Raw genomic sequence first — 16,327 nt, 5'->3', positions numbered from 1 at the left:
CAGGAATTAAATTAGGTAATATATGTAAAACACTTAGGAGAGTGCCTGGCACATTAGCAAGCACCCAGTCAATGTTGGCTGTTGCTGTTGAAGTTGTGGTGGAACCACTCATATAAGAATCTTGAGATTTTTCTTAAAGAAACATGAGGTTACCTGGGACAGCCAAAGGTAGGATCAGGATGTGAGGGCGATCTGGCTGCGACATCTGTCACCCCATTGATCGCCAGGGTTGATTCGGCTGATCTGGCTGGCTAGGCGGGTGTCCCCCTCCTCCCTCACCGATCCATGTGCGTCCCTCCCGAAGCTGCGCGCTCGGTCGAAGAGGACGACCTTCCCCCCCGAGGAGAGGACCGGTCTTCGGTCAAGGGTATACGAGTAGCTGCGCTCCCCTGCTAGAACCTCCAAACAAGCTCTCAAAGGTAGGATCATAGTCATGGGAGGAGGCATGAACCCAAGGCTGCGGAGTGGCCCAGCAGGCACTGTGAGAGGTCACAAGGTGATGGAGTCTGGATTTCCAACTTGGTAGGGAAGGTAGTGAAGCTCAGAAGAATAAAAGTGAGACATCTGAGCTTCAGCATTCAGCTGAGGAAATACTCAGCCTGATGACAAGACCTAAAATGTTGCCGTAAAAGTCATGGTGACCATATAGCATTCATTCAATTCCTTTGCCAAAAATTTTTTCTGAGCACCTACTATGTGCCAGCCATTCTTCTGGCGCTGGGGATACAGCAGCCAACAAAACACACAAACATCCCTGTCCCCATGGAGCCTACATTCTAGCGCAAGCTTGATCTCAACTCCTTCCTCACACTATGGCCTTTATCTCCTTGACAAACCAATTAGGTAGGTATTTTCAAACCCATTTTTTTTTTCAGACAAAAAAATTAAACTCTGCCCCAAACCAAATAGCCAATAAATGGCAAAGCCAGGTTTCAAACACTGACCGAATGTTAAAGTTTATGCTTATAAAAACGGTTCTGTTTCATTTCTGTGCTGCCGAATGATTTTGGTGGGTGCAGAGGAAAGCCTAAGGGTTGAGGGGCTTGAGGCCTATAAGGCCAGACTGCTAGGCCCCTCCCGTGGGTGCTGAGTTCCCCAAGAGTGAAGGGAGAAGCTGAGGTACAGAGGGCAATGGGACCTTGGCACTGAAGTCCTGGGAGAAGTGAGAGTGGGCTGTGAAGGGTGATTAAGGGGAAGTGTGGACTTCAAGGCTGAGTAGGTAACAGAGCATAAAGTAGGGGCAGCCCTGGTGGAGAAGCCGTGGGAGAAGTCCTGTCCTCCATGTGGAAGGTCTCAGATAAGGAGGCGCAAGAGGCAGGCGTGGCAGAAGCAGCTGAGGTTGGAAGAGCATCCAGAGCATCATGTCAAAGGCTTATAGATGGATGGACAGAGGGCTAGGGTGGGAGAAGGAATTCGTTTTCAAAGAATTGGCAAGGAAGCTGGGAGCTGGGGACGCAAGTTCAAGGAAAAGCAGGAGAGCAGCACCTCCCTGGAACCCTGGGAGAGGGGGTTGAAGGGTTGCATGTGCCCCATTCCAAGTGGAATGTCAGAGCGGGCAAGTCCAACTGCAAACTTACCTGCCTAGGTGTGTACCACTCATCAATGGCCTCCTCTCTGCCTCTGGTGCCGGGAAAAGAAGGATTTGGCATCACCAGAACTTTCCAGAAAAGCTTGACTTTTGCTAGTCTGCACCACTGAATTCAGAGGTATTTGTGATTACCAAACTGGGAAGAACAAGGACATTACCAGGTTTACATTATATTTCACAGCTGTACCAACTCATTATAACCTTGCCAGGAGCCTCTGGTGACAGCAAAGCCTTGATTAGTGGAAACACGCTTTAAAACTTCTGAGATTTCCAAATTGTCTAGCTAAAAGGTATGGAAGGGGGTGATCTGGGTGGTTCGGCCTGGAGAAAATGCCCACAAAATATAAGCTAGAGATTTCTTCAGCTGTCTTTTAAAGTAGTTGATCTGTTCTTTTTGATTCATGTTTTTCCAAATTTGTAATTGTAAAGGTTTTGTTGAAGTGGGGGCAAGGCGGAGGGGTTCATTCCAGTTTTACCAAATAGTCCTAGAGGTCAGTGGTGTACACATATAGGAATGGATACATGGGGTGGAGGGAGAAGAGGGTTTCCAATTTATAGGGTCTACACTTTACTCTGTATATGAATCACCTGGGAGCTTGTGAAAACGCAGAGGCTGACTCAGTGAGTTGAGGGTGGAGCCTGCGATTCTGCATGTTTAGCCAGTTCCCAGGTGCTGCTGGTCTGCAGACCGGTCCAAAGTTAACTTCAAAAAGACGGCTTTGTGTCTGAGGTAAGAAGGCTGTGAACCAATCCATTAAAACATATTGGGCATTAAATGTTATGTATAATAGGATGATTGTAAAACTTGCAGCCAGAATTGGGAGGTTTCAATCCTGATTCTACCATTTTTTAGCAATAACATTTTAGGCAAATCGTGGATCCTCTCTGAGTCTTGGTTTCCTCATGTAAAAAAAAAAAAAAATGGAAGTAATAAGATCTGTCTGGGTTGCTTGACCACAGGGTAGATGTGAGGATTAAATGAAACAACTGAGTGAAAATGCTTTATAAACTGAAAGAGCTGTGCATGTATTATTATTACTACTTGTAGTATTATTATATTACTTAAGCTAAGTAAACCTGAGTGATAGCTCCCCTTTCTACTGGTTTTATTTTATTTTTAACATTGACAAGTGTTTGCATCCATCTGACACTGTGTTAAGCACAGCAAGAATTGTTTGGTTTACTCTTCACAACTTTAATAACGTTAGTAGTACAATGTTAGCCACATTTTACAGGTGATGGAAATAAGACTTGGAGCATTAAGATTATGCTTAGGCACTAAGAGTTGTGATGGAAACTCAGCCTGACTCTCCAAAATTCAAACTCTTATTCACTACTCTTAGTTGACTCATTGTAACAAACACCCAGCATCACAGAAGAAGGTGATGGTTTAGAATAGGAGTTGGCCAACTCTTTCTGCAAAGGTCGAGATGTTAAATATTTTAGGCTTTGCATGCCACGTGTAGGTCTTTTGCAATTACTCAGCCCTGTCTCAAATGCCGCCCTTGACAATACATAAAGGAATGGGCGTGGCTATGTTCCAATAAAATGTTATTTACAGGAACAGGTGGCAGGAATGGATTTGGCTTGTGGGCTACCGTTTGCTGATTCCTGGTCTAGAAAATTCTGACCTGTCCAATAGGGTGGCTGTTTAGATTTAAATTAAAAATTAAGTTACTCAGTGACATGAACCACATCTCAAATGTTCAGTAGACACACGTGGCTAGTGCCTGCTGTATTGAACAACACAGAGAACATTTCCACCATCCCAGGAAGTTTCACTGCAGAGCCCTGGTCTAAGTCATCACTGAGGGTGGGGGCGAAATCTCTTGCAAAATAGCTGTAAGGACCTGGCATTTCTGAGTCCTGACTTTGCTAGTTCACCAGCTCTACGACTCTTAGCAAATCACACCACCCACCAGAGCCTCAGTTACTGCACACATACCTTCCTCACTGTGTTGTGGTGGGAACTGAACAAGAAAACATGTAAAAAAGCACTTTGTAATCTTAGGAGCTGCACAAACACAAGTCATCATTAGGATTCTAAGTGGTACATGAAACGTGAGAAAATGTATGGAGGCAGAATTTGTGTAGGTAGCTGGATTGAGAGAACCATATCTCCTTTTAAATCGCCCAATACATGCTACTAGGATGTCAGAGAGTTACCAAAATCAGGAAATATTTGTACAATATTCTAATTTTTCAACAGGAAAGATCTCAGTGGTCATTCATCTTTCAGAGCTTGGGATTGACTTCGTAATGCTTAACACCTTCAGGAAACAGATGCAACTGTCCAGATAGGAGCTGGGATGAAACTGGGTGGGTCTCAGTGGCCTTCCTGAATGAGACCAAAGGTTTATTCTTTGTCAGACTCCAAGTTAAGGAGGATGGAGTCTTTTCCCGCTGCTTCTCCTTCACGGGGGACCCCTTTGAATTGCAGCCCCTGAAGATCCCCACATGGATCAAGGACAAAGCTCAATTTTGCCTCAGAGTGAAAGACCAGCCCTTGGTTTTAACATCCCTTAGGTTCCCCGTGCCATTTTCCTCCTCCTGTTCCTCATCCCAGCTGGAAATCACCTTTCCAGGGAAATTCCTGCATGCTCTCACTTCCCTCCCCATCACTCCACCGTCTCCTCTGTCCTTCAGGACCCTACGTGCCAGGCTACCCTCCACTTCTAGGCCATGTCGCTGTTGTCACTCATTGGAGTACACAGAGGGGAAGTTTGCTTCCTGTTTAGTGCTGGGTACAATCCTCCTGCTTTCTGTCAATTACTGGGAGTTACATTTTATATTCTTTCTTATAGCTCAGCGGTTCTCAACCTGTGGGTCGCGACCCCTTTGGCGGTAGAACGACCCTTTCACAGGGGTCGCCTAAGACCATCCTGCATATCAGATATTTACATTATGATTCATAATAGTAGCAACATTACAGTTATGAAGTAGCAACAAAAATAATTTTATGGTTGGGTCACAACATGAGGAACTGTACTTAAAGGGCCAGAAGGTTGAGATTCACTATTATAGCTCTTCTTCTGAGCATATTAGAACTCATCTCATGCCTCTCTATCTTCTCTCCCTTCTCTCCCATTTCCTTTCAACTTTGTTTTTCTTGCTCCCAACGTACCCTAAGATTCCCTCTCTGCTCTCCAGCTACCCTTGCCTGTCAGGTGGAGTGAAGGTTCCTGTTCTCAGACCACCAGCTGCAGATGGTGTACATTGGTCGAATCTTTAAAAAAGTAATTTGGGAATATTTTTCTAAGTCTTTAAAAATGTATATATTGTATTCCCAGTATTTCCACTTCCAGGGAAGTATCCTAAGTAAATTATAGAGATGCCCTGGAAATGACTAAATAAGGAAATTCATTACTGCATTATTTATAATAGTAAAAAAAAAAATAGAAAAAAATCTAACGATCAATAATAGTAAAAGAATTAAAAAACCCATCACATTTAAAATGGAAATACATATACCAAAATATTAACAGTGCTTTTGTTTGTATACCTGTGGGGTATCTCTGCTTATCCCTGGAGTACCAGTGATTTTTATTTTCTTTTGCCATTTTCTATTTTTTATAATGTGCATATATGGGGCATCCCCCCAAAAAGTAATACTTTAATAGCTGATAGCTCAATTTTAAAAATGAAATGTTTAATAGACACTGCCTTTATAATTATTCCAAGTGTATGTATACATTTTGGGGGGATACCCTATATATAATCAGAAAGAGGTCATACAAATAAAGGTTCCCACCTCCCTAGCCCGGCTATTTTGTACTGCTCACTAATATTTCCACACAGAGCTACACAGCCACGATGGCTTTGGAATTTGGACCCTCACTGTTAAATCATGTATTGAGTCAGTCAACAAATAGTTACCCGGCCTCTTCCTTCCCATCGTGTGCTGTCTACCGAGCTAGACATCCTTCAGGCAGAATGGAATCAGTACAAGAACAGCTGGTGCTCCTTGAGGCCTGGAGAGATCCCAGTGTTCTCCCTCTAACAGTATTTAGGGCAGGCCTAAGCTGTAGACCGAAGGCATAATCACAGCATCTGTGTTGATTGTGTGCTTTGCAGTTGGCTAAGGAAATTTACCAAAATGGATCACATCTTGGACAGATCAGATGATGAGGACAACATTTTCTTTGAAAATCCTCAAACGGACTCGCTTCAAGAGGCAGCCACTAAAAAACGGGTAAGGGAGAGACTTCAGTGTCACGGTGGGGAAGAGAGGAACTTCTTATCTCCAAGCGGAAAGGCAGTCTCCGAGGGTTTCCTCGTGGTACATCCATGCAAGACCTCCTGAGCTTGCAACCAGGAGGGAGGCTCTGTCTCTGAGGGCTGCTGTGAGCACTGCAGAGGCGTGCTAGCCTAGCCGTCTGCAGGAAACGGTGCAGCACTTGTTACTCTTGTCTCTGGGATTCGTGACATTTTTCACCTTCGTGCAAATTACCACATGTAAAATCCCCCTTGCTCACAGGTTGTCTTCCAACAGAAGGCGTCAGAAATATCTAGTTACTCTTAATTCAGTCTAAACCCTGCTCAGTCTTTGAAATTCAGTCACCCAGCTGACAAGGAGTGGGGGGAATTAAGACAAAGCCTGAGCTTGTCCTGGAAAGAGGTTATGCTTTCACTACCTCTTTTTAGATCAAAGCAGAGGCCGAGGCCCCCTCTCTTATTGTTGAACAATATTTCCATAGATTCCCCAGGCATATTGGCTATAGGGAAATTGAGGTGTGTGTGTGTTGGAGCGGGGGGCGGGGGTGGTCTATGATCTTGGGAAACATGAATTGAAGCAATCACTTTACCAATAGTTTCATCTGATTCTTTGTGGGCATCTCGTGCCTGGATTCCAAGAAAAGGCTGCTACCATTAGACCCGCTTTGCCACCACATCTCTCCTGCCTTCATGTGCCCTCCTGAGTGCTGTTAGTCAGTGAACTGTGACACCATCACTTGTTGACCCAGGACAGAATAAGTCTAATTAGAGAATAACATTATTCCCTGTGTACGAGTTTATCGAATAGACCACACTCTCAGACTATTCCTTACAAATTTCAAGTCGGGGCACAAGGTTTAACAAAACATTTTTAAATTGTTATGATTGTATTCTTCCTATTAATTTATTTACACGGAAAAATCTACAATTGCATAAATAAATCACATGCAGGTGCATAATTAACACTTTGTTTTAATAAATTAGCCTCTCTGCTGATAATAGGAAAAATCTATGACTACTTGAGAAAGAAACATTTTTTCTCTTATTCTCTGAAAGCAAACCAGAAGGTCTATACTTGGCATAAACTGTCACTTTTTTGTTATTATAAGGGAAGATCGTAAGATTTAAAGGACAGGTTCAGAAAATGAACAGAGTTAATAGAAGTTAAAACACACACACACACACACACACACACACACAATTGTTGGTTTAATTAATAAAATCAACTTTAGTCAAACTGCCAAAGCTGCTCTATCTAACCATCAAAGCACACCCCCCCCCCAATATTTAGAAATGAATACTATTTTGCTCTGGTTTCACATTCCTGATTTCTCCCACTGTTCTACACAGTGTTGATTTTGGATGCCAGGTGGGTGAACACACTTTCCTATTTCCTGCTTTTGTCTGCATCTCTCACAAGCAAAATGTATTTGCCTACTTCTGGAGTCTGTTTATTCTAAAACTGCTTATTGAGCATCCATTATGTGCTGGGCACTGTAAGTGTGGGGAGACATAGATACAACCTCTTTCCCCTCAGTGAGCACTCATACCAGGAAGGGCTCAAACAAGGAGATAACAGCCATGTGCGACAGATTCATGCCAGGAGTCTCGGATGTGCTACAGAGTCATGGCAGGGCCATAGAGGGAGATGACCAGGAATATGACAACCGAGTTTTGAAGAATAAACTGGATGTGGAAAACAGTTCAAAAAGATGGGACTACACATACAAAGACAGAGGGGCCAGAAAGAAATTGTGTTCTGAGAGAGGAAGGGTTCTGGGAAAGGAAAGGCATGATGGGCAAGTGGGTAGGCAGGACACTAAGATGTGGAGATAATGCAGGATGCAGGCTGGAAGCCAGGACACGCTAGGCGTCAAGAACTGATGAGGACGGAGGGAAGGCACTGACTGGCAGCAGGATGCCATGAAGGTGGGGGAAAGGACACTGACTTAAAGACGGGTGTTCTTGGGCTGGACACCAAGTGGGTATCACATGGATAATAAAGAGAAAAGGGATGTCTGCCAGGAAAATGCCAGGACCTCTTCCAGCACCTGGCAGAGGCATCTGGATGGATAAGGAGCCCATGTGAGAGGATGGGGAACCTGGACAAGGTGGAGGCTGATACGACGAGTTCAGTTTTTTGCTTGCTGAAACTGAGGTGCCTATGGCACATCCAAATGGAGACATAGGAGCTCTTCAAAGAGCTGCCCATAAATAGAAAATAGTGCCCTGGGACATGTATCTCATACAAGCACACTTTTAGTTTGTTATTAAAACATATACACAGCCAAAACTGGTTTGGCTCAGTGGATAGAGCATCGGCCTGTGGACTGAAGGGTCCCAGGTTCGATTCCGGTCAAGGGCATGTACGTGGGTTGCGGGCACATCCCCGGTGGGAGGTGTGCAGGAAGCAGCTGATCGATGTTTCTCTCATCATCGATGTTTCTAACTCTCTATCTCTCTCTGTTCCTCTCTGTAAAAAATCAATAAAATATATTAAAAAAAACATATACACACAATTCTTTATGTGTTCAATCCTGTAGATTAAAAAATATCTTTTATTTATATTTTTGCCCTTGGACCCTTTTGTGGTACATTAACCATTCCAGTGGATTGATTACTAAAAGCAAGAAATATCATCATAGATTATCGGACATAGAACTCTAGACATGATCCCATCCAATTTTCTTATTCTAGAACAGAAAACAGCTTTAGGGGGTTAGGTGGATGGTTCTGCATCCATGGCAGTAAAACAAGGCTTAGAATTAAGATCCTCCAATTCCCAATCTTTCTCTACATCTCAGTGTATCTGCTGCTTTTGACTTTCTAATCAAATGGATTAGTGAGCCTGGCCGGGTGGCTCATTTGGTTGGAGCATCCTCTCACATACCAAACAGTGGCAGGTTTGATTCCCAGTCAAGGCAAGTACCTAAGTTGTGGGTTCAACCCCAGGTTGGGGCACATACAGGAGGCAACCCAACTGATTTTTCTCTCCCTCTCTCTTTCTCTCTCTAAATCAATAAAAATTTACACTCAGGTGAGGATTTAAAAAAAAAAAAAAAGATACCATAGGAAGAAATTGAAATGTAGATGCCTTTTTTCCATGAAGAGGTAGTTAAGTATAGTTGAGTCATATAATACTTGGGAAATCTAGCCATGGTTTCTTCATCTATAAATGTGATAATGATCGTCGTATCACTGATGTGGTGCCAGTGGGTTGTGAAAGTGACAGTGATAGGGACTAGATATTTCTTAATCTGAACTCAAGGCCTGGATATGATGAGAAGAACCATGGTCTTGGAATCAGAAAAACAAATTCAAGTTCTGGTCCATACACTTACTAGCCATATATATTGTTTTCCCATGTTTGCTGTAACAAATGACCACAATAAGCAATGTATTAAAAAAGTGTTCTCTCACCCTAACCAGTTTGGCTCAGTGGATAGAGCATCGGCCTGGGGATTGAAGGGTCCCGGGTTCAATTCTGGTCAAGGGCATGTACCTTGGTTGCGGGCACATCCCCAGTTAGGGGGATGTACAGGAGGCAGCTGATCGATGTTTCTCTCTCATCGATGTTTCTAACTCTCTAGCCCTCTCTCTTCCCCTCTGTAAAAAAACAATAAAACATTTTTTTTTTTTTAAAGTATTCTCTCAGCGTTCTGGAGGCCAGAATTCTGAAACCAAGGGGTCGCAGAGCCACGCCCCCTGGGAAGGCTCTAGGGGAGAACTCTTCCCTGACTTTCCCAGTGTTGAGTAGCTCCAGGCACTCCTTGGCTTGTGGATGCCTGTTTTCACGTGATCTTCTCTGTTGTGTTTGTGTTCTCTCTTCTGTCTCTCATTAGGACACTCATCACTGAATTTAGAGCCCACCCAGGTAATTAAAAAGGATCTCATCCCAAGATCCTTAACTTACATTTGCAAAGACTCTTTTACCAAATAAGGTCACATGACAGGGTCTTAAAACCGTAGACGTAACTTTTTGAGGTGACTGCTTAGCCCACTACACCATATGACCTTGGGCAAATCACTAAATGTGAACGGGCGAGGGGATTTCAATACCTTCCTTTATCCACCTAAAGTCCATCATGAGAATTAAAAGAAATAACACACATGAAAGAAATTTGTAAAGAGTTATGTGAATGCTAGTTATTCTACTGACTTGGCCAGTAATTTATACAAAGATTTCAATAAGAGATTGATCTCCGCTCTAACCTTTTCTCCTTTCAGTCTAAAAATAGTTTTGCTGAAGCACAAGAATTTCAGACCAATCTTTTTCAAAGGGAAGGAGAAACATGTTACAATGTAGTCACTAAAGATAAGAAATGTTCAGAGAGAAATCATTGTCAGTTGTGTGCCTGCACAGACTTGAAAGACCAGAAAATGCCTTAGATGTTTTTCTAGAACAAGGCAAAGAATAAAGAAACAAAGAAATAAATTTTGTAGGTCAAACTGATAGAGTAGGTTTTTCCCTCTAAACTCTTTATTATAAACAAAAACAAACAAAAAAATCAACTTAGCCCTGGCCAGGTAGCTCAGTTGGTTAGAGTGTGGTCCCAATACACCAGGTTGTGGGTTCGATATCTGGTCAGGGCACATACAAGAGGCAACCAATGAGTACATAAATAAGTGGGACAACAAATTGGTGGTTTTCTCTTTCTCTCTCTTTCCTTCCCTATCTCTCTCTCTATAATTAATCAATCAATAATTTTTAAAAACTTAAAATATATATATATTGATTTCTCATATTCTCCTGCTTATATTTTAAAATTGTTGCCATTTGCCACATTTGCTTTATCTTTATATATGTAAATAGATGGAATATTCCCAGCCATTTAAAAGTAGGTCAAAGCATGACACTTCATCTCTGTTTATTTCAGATAGCATCACCAAAAACACTTTCTTCTATACAAGCAAAATGTCATTATCATTTTAGAAAAATTAGCAATAATTCTACACAGTAATCTAATAGTCTCAATTCTCTAAATATTCTAATTCTCTAATTAACACCCAAATGTCTTTTGTGGCTGTATTTTTTTTTAAAAAAAACCAGTATCCAAACAAGATCTATGCAATGCATTTGGTTGTTATATCTCTTTAGACTCTCTTAATATAGCACAGTCCCACCCCCTTTTTCTTTTCCTTGACACTGACTTTTTTTTTGAAGAGACCAGCCCTCTTATTTGAGTGCAGTGCTGGAGTCCATGGAAAAATGGAATTCTATTACTCATCAGCACTGAAAAGAGCTGTGTATGTGGATGCCAAGGTTCTACATGTCCCTGCCCCAGCCTTCCTCTGTCAACGGAGCAGTAGAGCATGTCTTACAAATGCATTAGAAGGCTTCGGCCTCAGAGAAGGCTACTAGTATGTGCTTTCCCCCAGAGAAGGGGCCTGGGGAGGCTAGAGAGACCATCACCTGTTGTGATAACCCTTCTGTTCTGCTTTGCTACTTTCATGATCATTATCAGGGTATGTTGGAGCTGGAGGCTGAGCATGACCAGGACCTGCAGAGTAAACAGGATGAGCAAGAAACACATGATGCTCAATGTGAGGACCCTCAACTCTCCACATCTTTGCAGTCTTCAGGGAACATCCCTAAACTGTAAGCTTCGACATAAGCTAAAGGAAATGTGTAATATGTTTTGTGGAGGGGAAAATGGAATTTAGCAGAGAAGTTAGGGAAAGCTTTGGAGATTTAAAATACATATTTGAATTAAACCATGAAGCACTCATGTGCTCAAGTAACTACACGTTCAGCAAGAATGCAGAATGAAGACATTTCTAAGGATATAGGTAGAGCCATATCACTCTCAGACAATTTTCTAGATATGGAAAGTTTTCTAATTATCATTAAAATATATTGGTAGGCCGAAACCGGTTTGGCTCAGTGGATAGAGCGTCGGCCTGCGGACTGAAGGGTCCCAGGTTCGATTCCGGTCAAGGGCATGTGCCTGGGTTGCGGGCATGTCCCCAGTGGGAGATGTGCAGGAGGCAGCTGATCGATGTTTCTCTGTCATTGATGTTTCTAACTCTCTATCTCTCTCCCTTCCTCTCTGTAAAAAATCAATAAAATATATTAAAAAATATATATTGTTAGGCTTTTGTAGACCCTTTCCCGATTGTATACCTCTCCATCCCGCTGAGCTGCCACCACTATCCTGAAATCAATACTTAACATTCACTCTATACAGGGAAATTAAAAAGACATCTATTGTTTTTACTAAATATAAAAAAAGACTTTATTTTCTCCATTCTTGAAAAGATCTGTTATAATGGGTATCAAATACATTCCCAAACTTCTTTCTTGAGGCCTAACTGCCTCTGGGGCCTATTTTGATGACAGAAAATGAATAAGCAAACCAACTTACCCTTTAAAAGAAGAGGGTTTGGACCATGGGAGATGTTTCCCATTGTTTTTACCTTAAAACTGATTATAATCATATTTTTGCAGGAGTCAGGAGAACATGTTTTTCCAGCTAAACCACTGGAATACACAGATGGGTCTACAAGTGAAAGAACTCGGAGATGATCACATGGGCTGGATGAAGAAAATTAACAGTATTATACAAAAAGTAACCATATCAGAAAGCACAGTGAAGAGGTAATTGTAAAGTGCTGAGGTTGGTCAGAAAATGATTAAAGTTTTCATAGCTTCAGAAATGTTAGAAACTTGGGGCTTAAGGTGGTAAAGTTCTTAAGAAAGTCTCTAGGATGAGAAGTATAAAGTCTTATGTTAGAAGTTAATGTCACGCCTGTCAGAATGGCTATCATCAATAAATCAACAAACAACAACAAGATGGGGAGGATGTGGAGAAAAAGGAACCCTCATGTACAATTGGTGGGAATGAAGACTGGTGCAGCTACTGGGGAAAGCAGTATGGAGTTACCTCAAAAAATTAAAAATTAAACTGCCATATGACCCAGTGATTCCACTTCTGGGGATATATCCAAAGAAACCCGAAACACTAATGCAAAAGAATATATGCATCCCTATGTTCATTGCAGCATTATTTACAGTAGCCAAGATTTGGAAGCAGCCCAAGTGCCCATCAGTAGACGAGGGAATAAAAAAGCTGTGGCACATTTACACAATGGAATACTCCTTAGCTGTAAAAAAGAAATCTTACCTTTTGCAACAGCATGGATGAACCTGGAGAGTACCAGCATTAAGCTAAGTGAAATAAACCAGTCAAAGGAAGACAAGTACCATATTTCACTTATATGTGGAATCTAATGAATAAAACAAATTGGGGAACAAAATAGAAACAGAGTCACAGATACAGAGAACAGGCTGACAGTTGTCAGAGGGGAGGTGAGCTGGGTGAAAAAGGTGAAGGGATTATGAAAAAAAAGAAAGAAAGAAAGAAAGAAAGAAAGAAAGAAAGAAAGCAAGAAAGAAAGAAAGAAAGAAAGAAAGAAAAGAAAACCCCCTGGCCAGAAAGTTCAGTTGGTTGGAGCATCATCCTGTACACCAAAAGGTTTTGATCTGACCCCTGGTGAAGTCATGTATAGAAGGCAACTGATTGACATTTCTCTCTCACCTCTATCTATCTATCTATCTATCTATCTATCTATCTATCTATTTATCTATCTATCTATCTATCGATCTAATCTTCCTTGGGTAAGGATTAAAAAATTGCAAAAATAAAATCCCCCAAACATCATAGACACAGACAATAGTATGGTGATTATCAGTGGGGGGAGGTAGAAGAGGGCAAAAAGAGGATAAATGGTGATGGAAGGAGACTTGACTTGGGGTGGTGAATGCACAATAAAATATACAGATGATGTATTATAGAATTGTACACCTGAAACCTATAATTTTATTAACCAACTAGAGGCCCAGTGCATGAATTCATGCACAGATGGGGTCCCTCAGCCTGGCTGGCAATCCGGGCTGTCTCGCCCAGTCCCAACCGGGGCAATGGGGGCTGGCTGGCCAGGGAGGGACCATGGGAGGGCTCCAGGGCATGTCTGGCCCTCTCACCCAGTTCCGATTGGCTGGACCCCAGCAGCAAGCTAACCTACCAGTTGGAGCATCTGTCCCCTGGTGGTCAGTGTGCACCTTAGTGACTGGTTGAGTGGTCAACTGAACAGTTGACTGGTTGGACACTTAGCATACTATGCTTTTATTATATAGGATGTCACCCCAATAAGTTTAATAAAAAATAAAACAGTGAACATATAAAAAATTAAAATGTATTGCTTTTTCTAAAAATACCAAAGTTAATATCACAAAATCTCAAAGCCTATACCAAAGTTATCTGCATCTTCTCTTAAGGGAATGACTTCCCTTATAGGTTCTTTCAATTGTAGACCCATCAGTGTATTCCAGAAGTCATGCTAATAGGTATCAAAGGAGGGTTTATAGGTCCCCAGTGATCCTTGAGTTTTATCCAGTACTATCTAAAAGAATCCCACCAGTTCAGCATGAAAAAATATTAAATTGTATTTGTTTAATGCATATATGATTTTAAGTGCAAAGTTTTAAGATGAAACAGGAAAAATAAAATTGTTATCTATCTAATCACTGGTATAGAGAGAATGGACTTTGGAGTTAGAAGGACCCAGGCTTGAATCCTGACATTGGCATTTCTTGGATAAGTTAATCAGCCTTTTCTGACTCTACTTTTATTGTCTATAAAAAAGGGACTGATGACAGCCATTTCATTGGTTTCTTGTGGGAATTAAATAAACTACTGTAGGTAAAGAATTTAACACAGTGTCTGATACACAATAAACAATAAATGCAAGTTATTCTTAGAAATAAATTCCTCTGGCCTTCTGAACCATCCTACCACATTCTAAATGCTTTCCCACTGCAGGGCTACTCTTCCTGTAGGCACTTTCTCGCCTTTCAGTTAATATCTTCCCAAGGAGTTAAGCATTACCATGCCTTTCACTTAAATATCGCTTCCTAGCAGCTTTCTTCTGACAATCCTACCCCAAATAGCTCTTTTTCTTCCAAAACACTAATATTTGCTTTTTAAAAGAGTTTGTGGTTTTTATTCAAATCCTATACATTAATTTTAATTACTTTAAAAATTAAAGCATAATTTATATAAAGTAAAATTATTTTTTTAAAAAAATATTTTAATTTTATATATAGAGAAAGAGAGAAACACCTCTTGGCTGCCTCCTGCGTACCCCCTACCAGCGATCAAGCCTGAAACCTGGTCATGTGACCTGACCTGGGAATGGAACTGGTAATCTTTGTGCATGGGACAACGCCCAACCAACCGAGCCACACTGGTCAGAGCAAAATTATGTTTTTATTGCAAGTTTTGAAAAATGCATACAGTTATACAGCCATCACAGTGACATAGAACACTTTCACCACTCATCAAATCTCATGCCTTTTGGGTTAACCACTCTCCCCTGGCTAAGTTGCTGGTCAACACTGATCTGCTCTCAATCCCTACAGTTTTGCCTTTCCCAGTCTGTCACATAAATAAAATTGTACTGTATGCAACCTTTTGAGTTTATCTTCTTTCACTTAGTCTAATACATTTGAGATTCACCTATTTTGTTGCATGTATCAGCAGTTTGTTTCTTTTTGTTGCTGGATAGTATTCCATTATGCAAATATATCACAGTTTATCCATTCACTAATTGAAGCACATTTAGTGTATTTTTGGCAATAAAGACACACAGATTTTTGGCTATTCAATTTTAAATATATATATATTTTTGCTTTTCCATGTAGATTTTAGAATCAGCTTGTCAACTCTTGTGATTTTTTTTTTTTTTAAAAAACTACCGTTAATAAATTTTGGAAGAGTTAACATTTTATCATATTGACTCCTTCACTTAATGAATAGAGTATATCACTATATTTATTTAGGCCTTTGATTCCTTCTAACAGTGTTGCATACTGTTCATTGTAGAAATATGAAATATTTTTTATTTCTTTAGGTTCATGCCTATGTATTCATGCTTTTGGTACTACTATAAATGGTACTTTAAAATTTTCAACTCCTAATAGTTAATTGTTGTTATATAGAGTTGATTTTTGTGCATTAACCTGTCTTGTGACTTTAATAAACTCATTTATTATCTCCTGTAGTTTTTGTAGGTTATTTGGGATTTTCCACATAGATAACCATATTATGAGCAAATAGAGACAGCTTTATATCTTCCTTTCCAATCTATACGCCTTTTACTTCTTTTTGTTGCCTAGTTGTATTGGCTAGAACCTCTCTAGTACAATGTTGAATAAGTGGAGAGATAGCAGCTAGTGGACATACTTACCTTGTTTTGTTGATGTTAGATGCTTTTTAAAAAATATATTTTATTGATTTTTTACAGAGAGTAAGGGAGAGGGATAGAGAGTTAGAAACATCAATGAGAGAGAAACATCAATCAGCTGCCTCCCACACACTCCCCACTGGGGATGTGCCCGCAACCAAGGTACATGCCCCTGGCTGGAATCAAACCTGGGACCTTTCAGTCCGCAGGCTGACGCTCTATCCACTGAGCCAAACCGGTTAGGGCACCATTATATTCTTCTATTAAAATAAATTTTAA

General features: G+C 41.0%; 1 protein-coding gene across 1 annotated transcript in view; it reads left to right on the top strand.

The window, feature by feature from the left end:
* Positions 1–5,609: 5,609 nt before the first annotated feature.
* The window catches only part of SMCO2 (single-pass membrane protein with coiled-coil domains 2), a gene marked incomplete at its 5' end in the record, with an annotated part of 21,739 nt that continues 11,021 nt past the window's right edge, over positions 5,610–16,327 (top strand). The window contains 3 exons of the mRNA XM_015560773.1: positions 5,610–5,762; positions 11,269–11,402; positions 12,252–12,401. Coding sequence (XP_015416259.1) covers positions 5,610–5,762; positions 11,269–11,402; positions 12,252–12,401 — 437 coding nt within the window. The remainder of the gene's footprint in view (positions 5,763–11,268; positions 11,403–12,251; positions 12,402–16,327) is intronic.

This window comes from Myotis davidii, unplaced genomic scaffold (assembly GCF_000327345.1).
Source record: "Myotis davidii unplaced genomic scaffold, ASM32734v1 scaffold535, whole genome shotgun sequence".
Classification (NCBI taxonomy): Eukaryota; Metazoa; Chordata; class Mammalia; order Chiroptera; family Vespertilionidae; genus Myotis; species Myotis davidii.
Note: the sequence above shows the minus strand (reverse complement) of the source record. Positions and strands in the feature narration are given on the sequence as shown.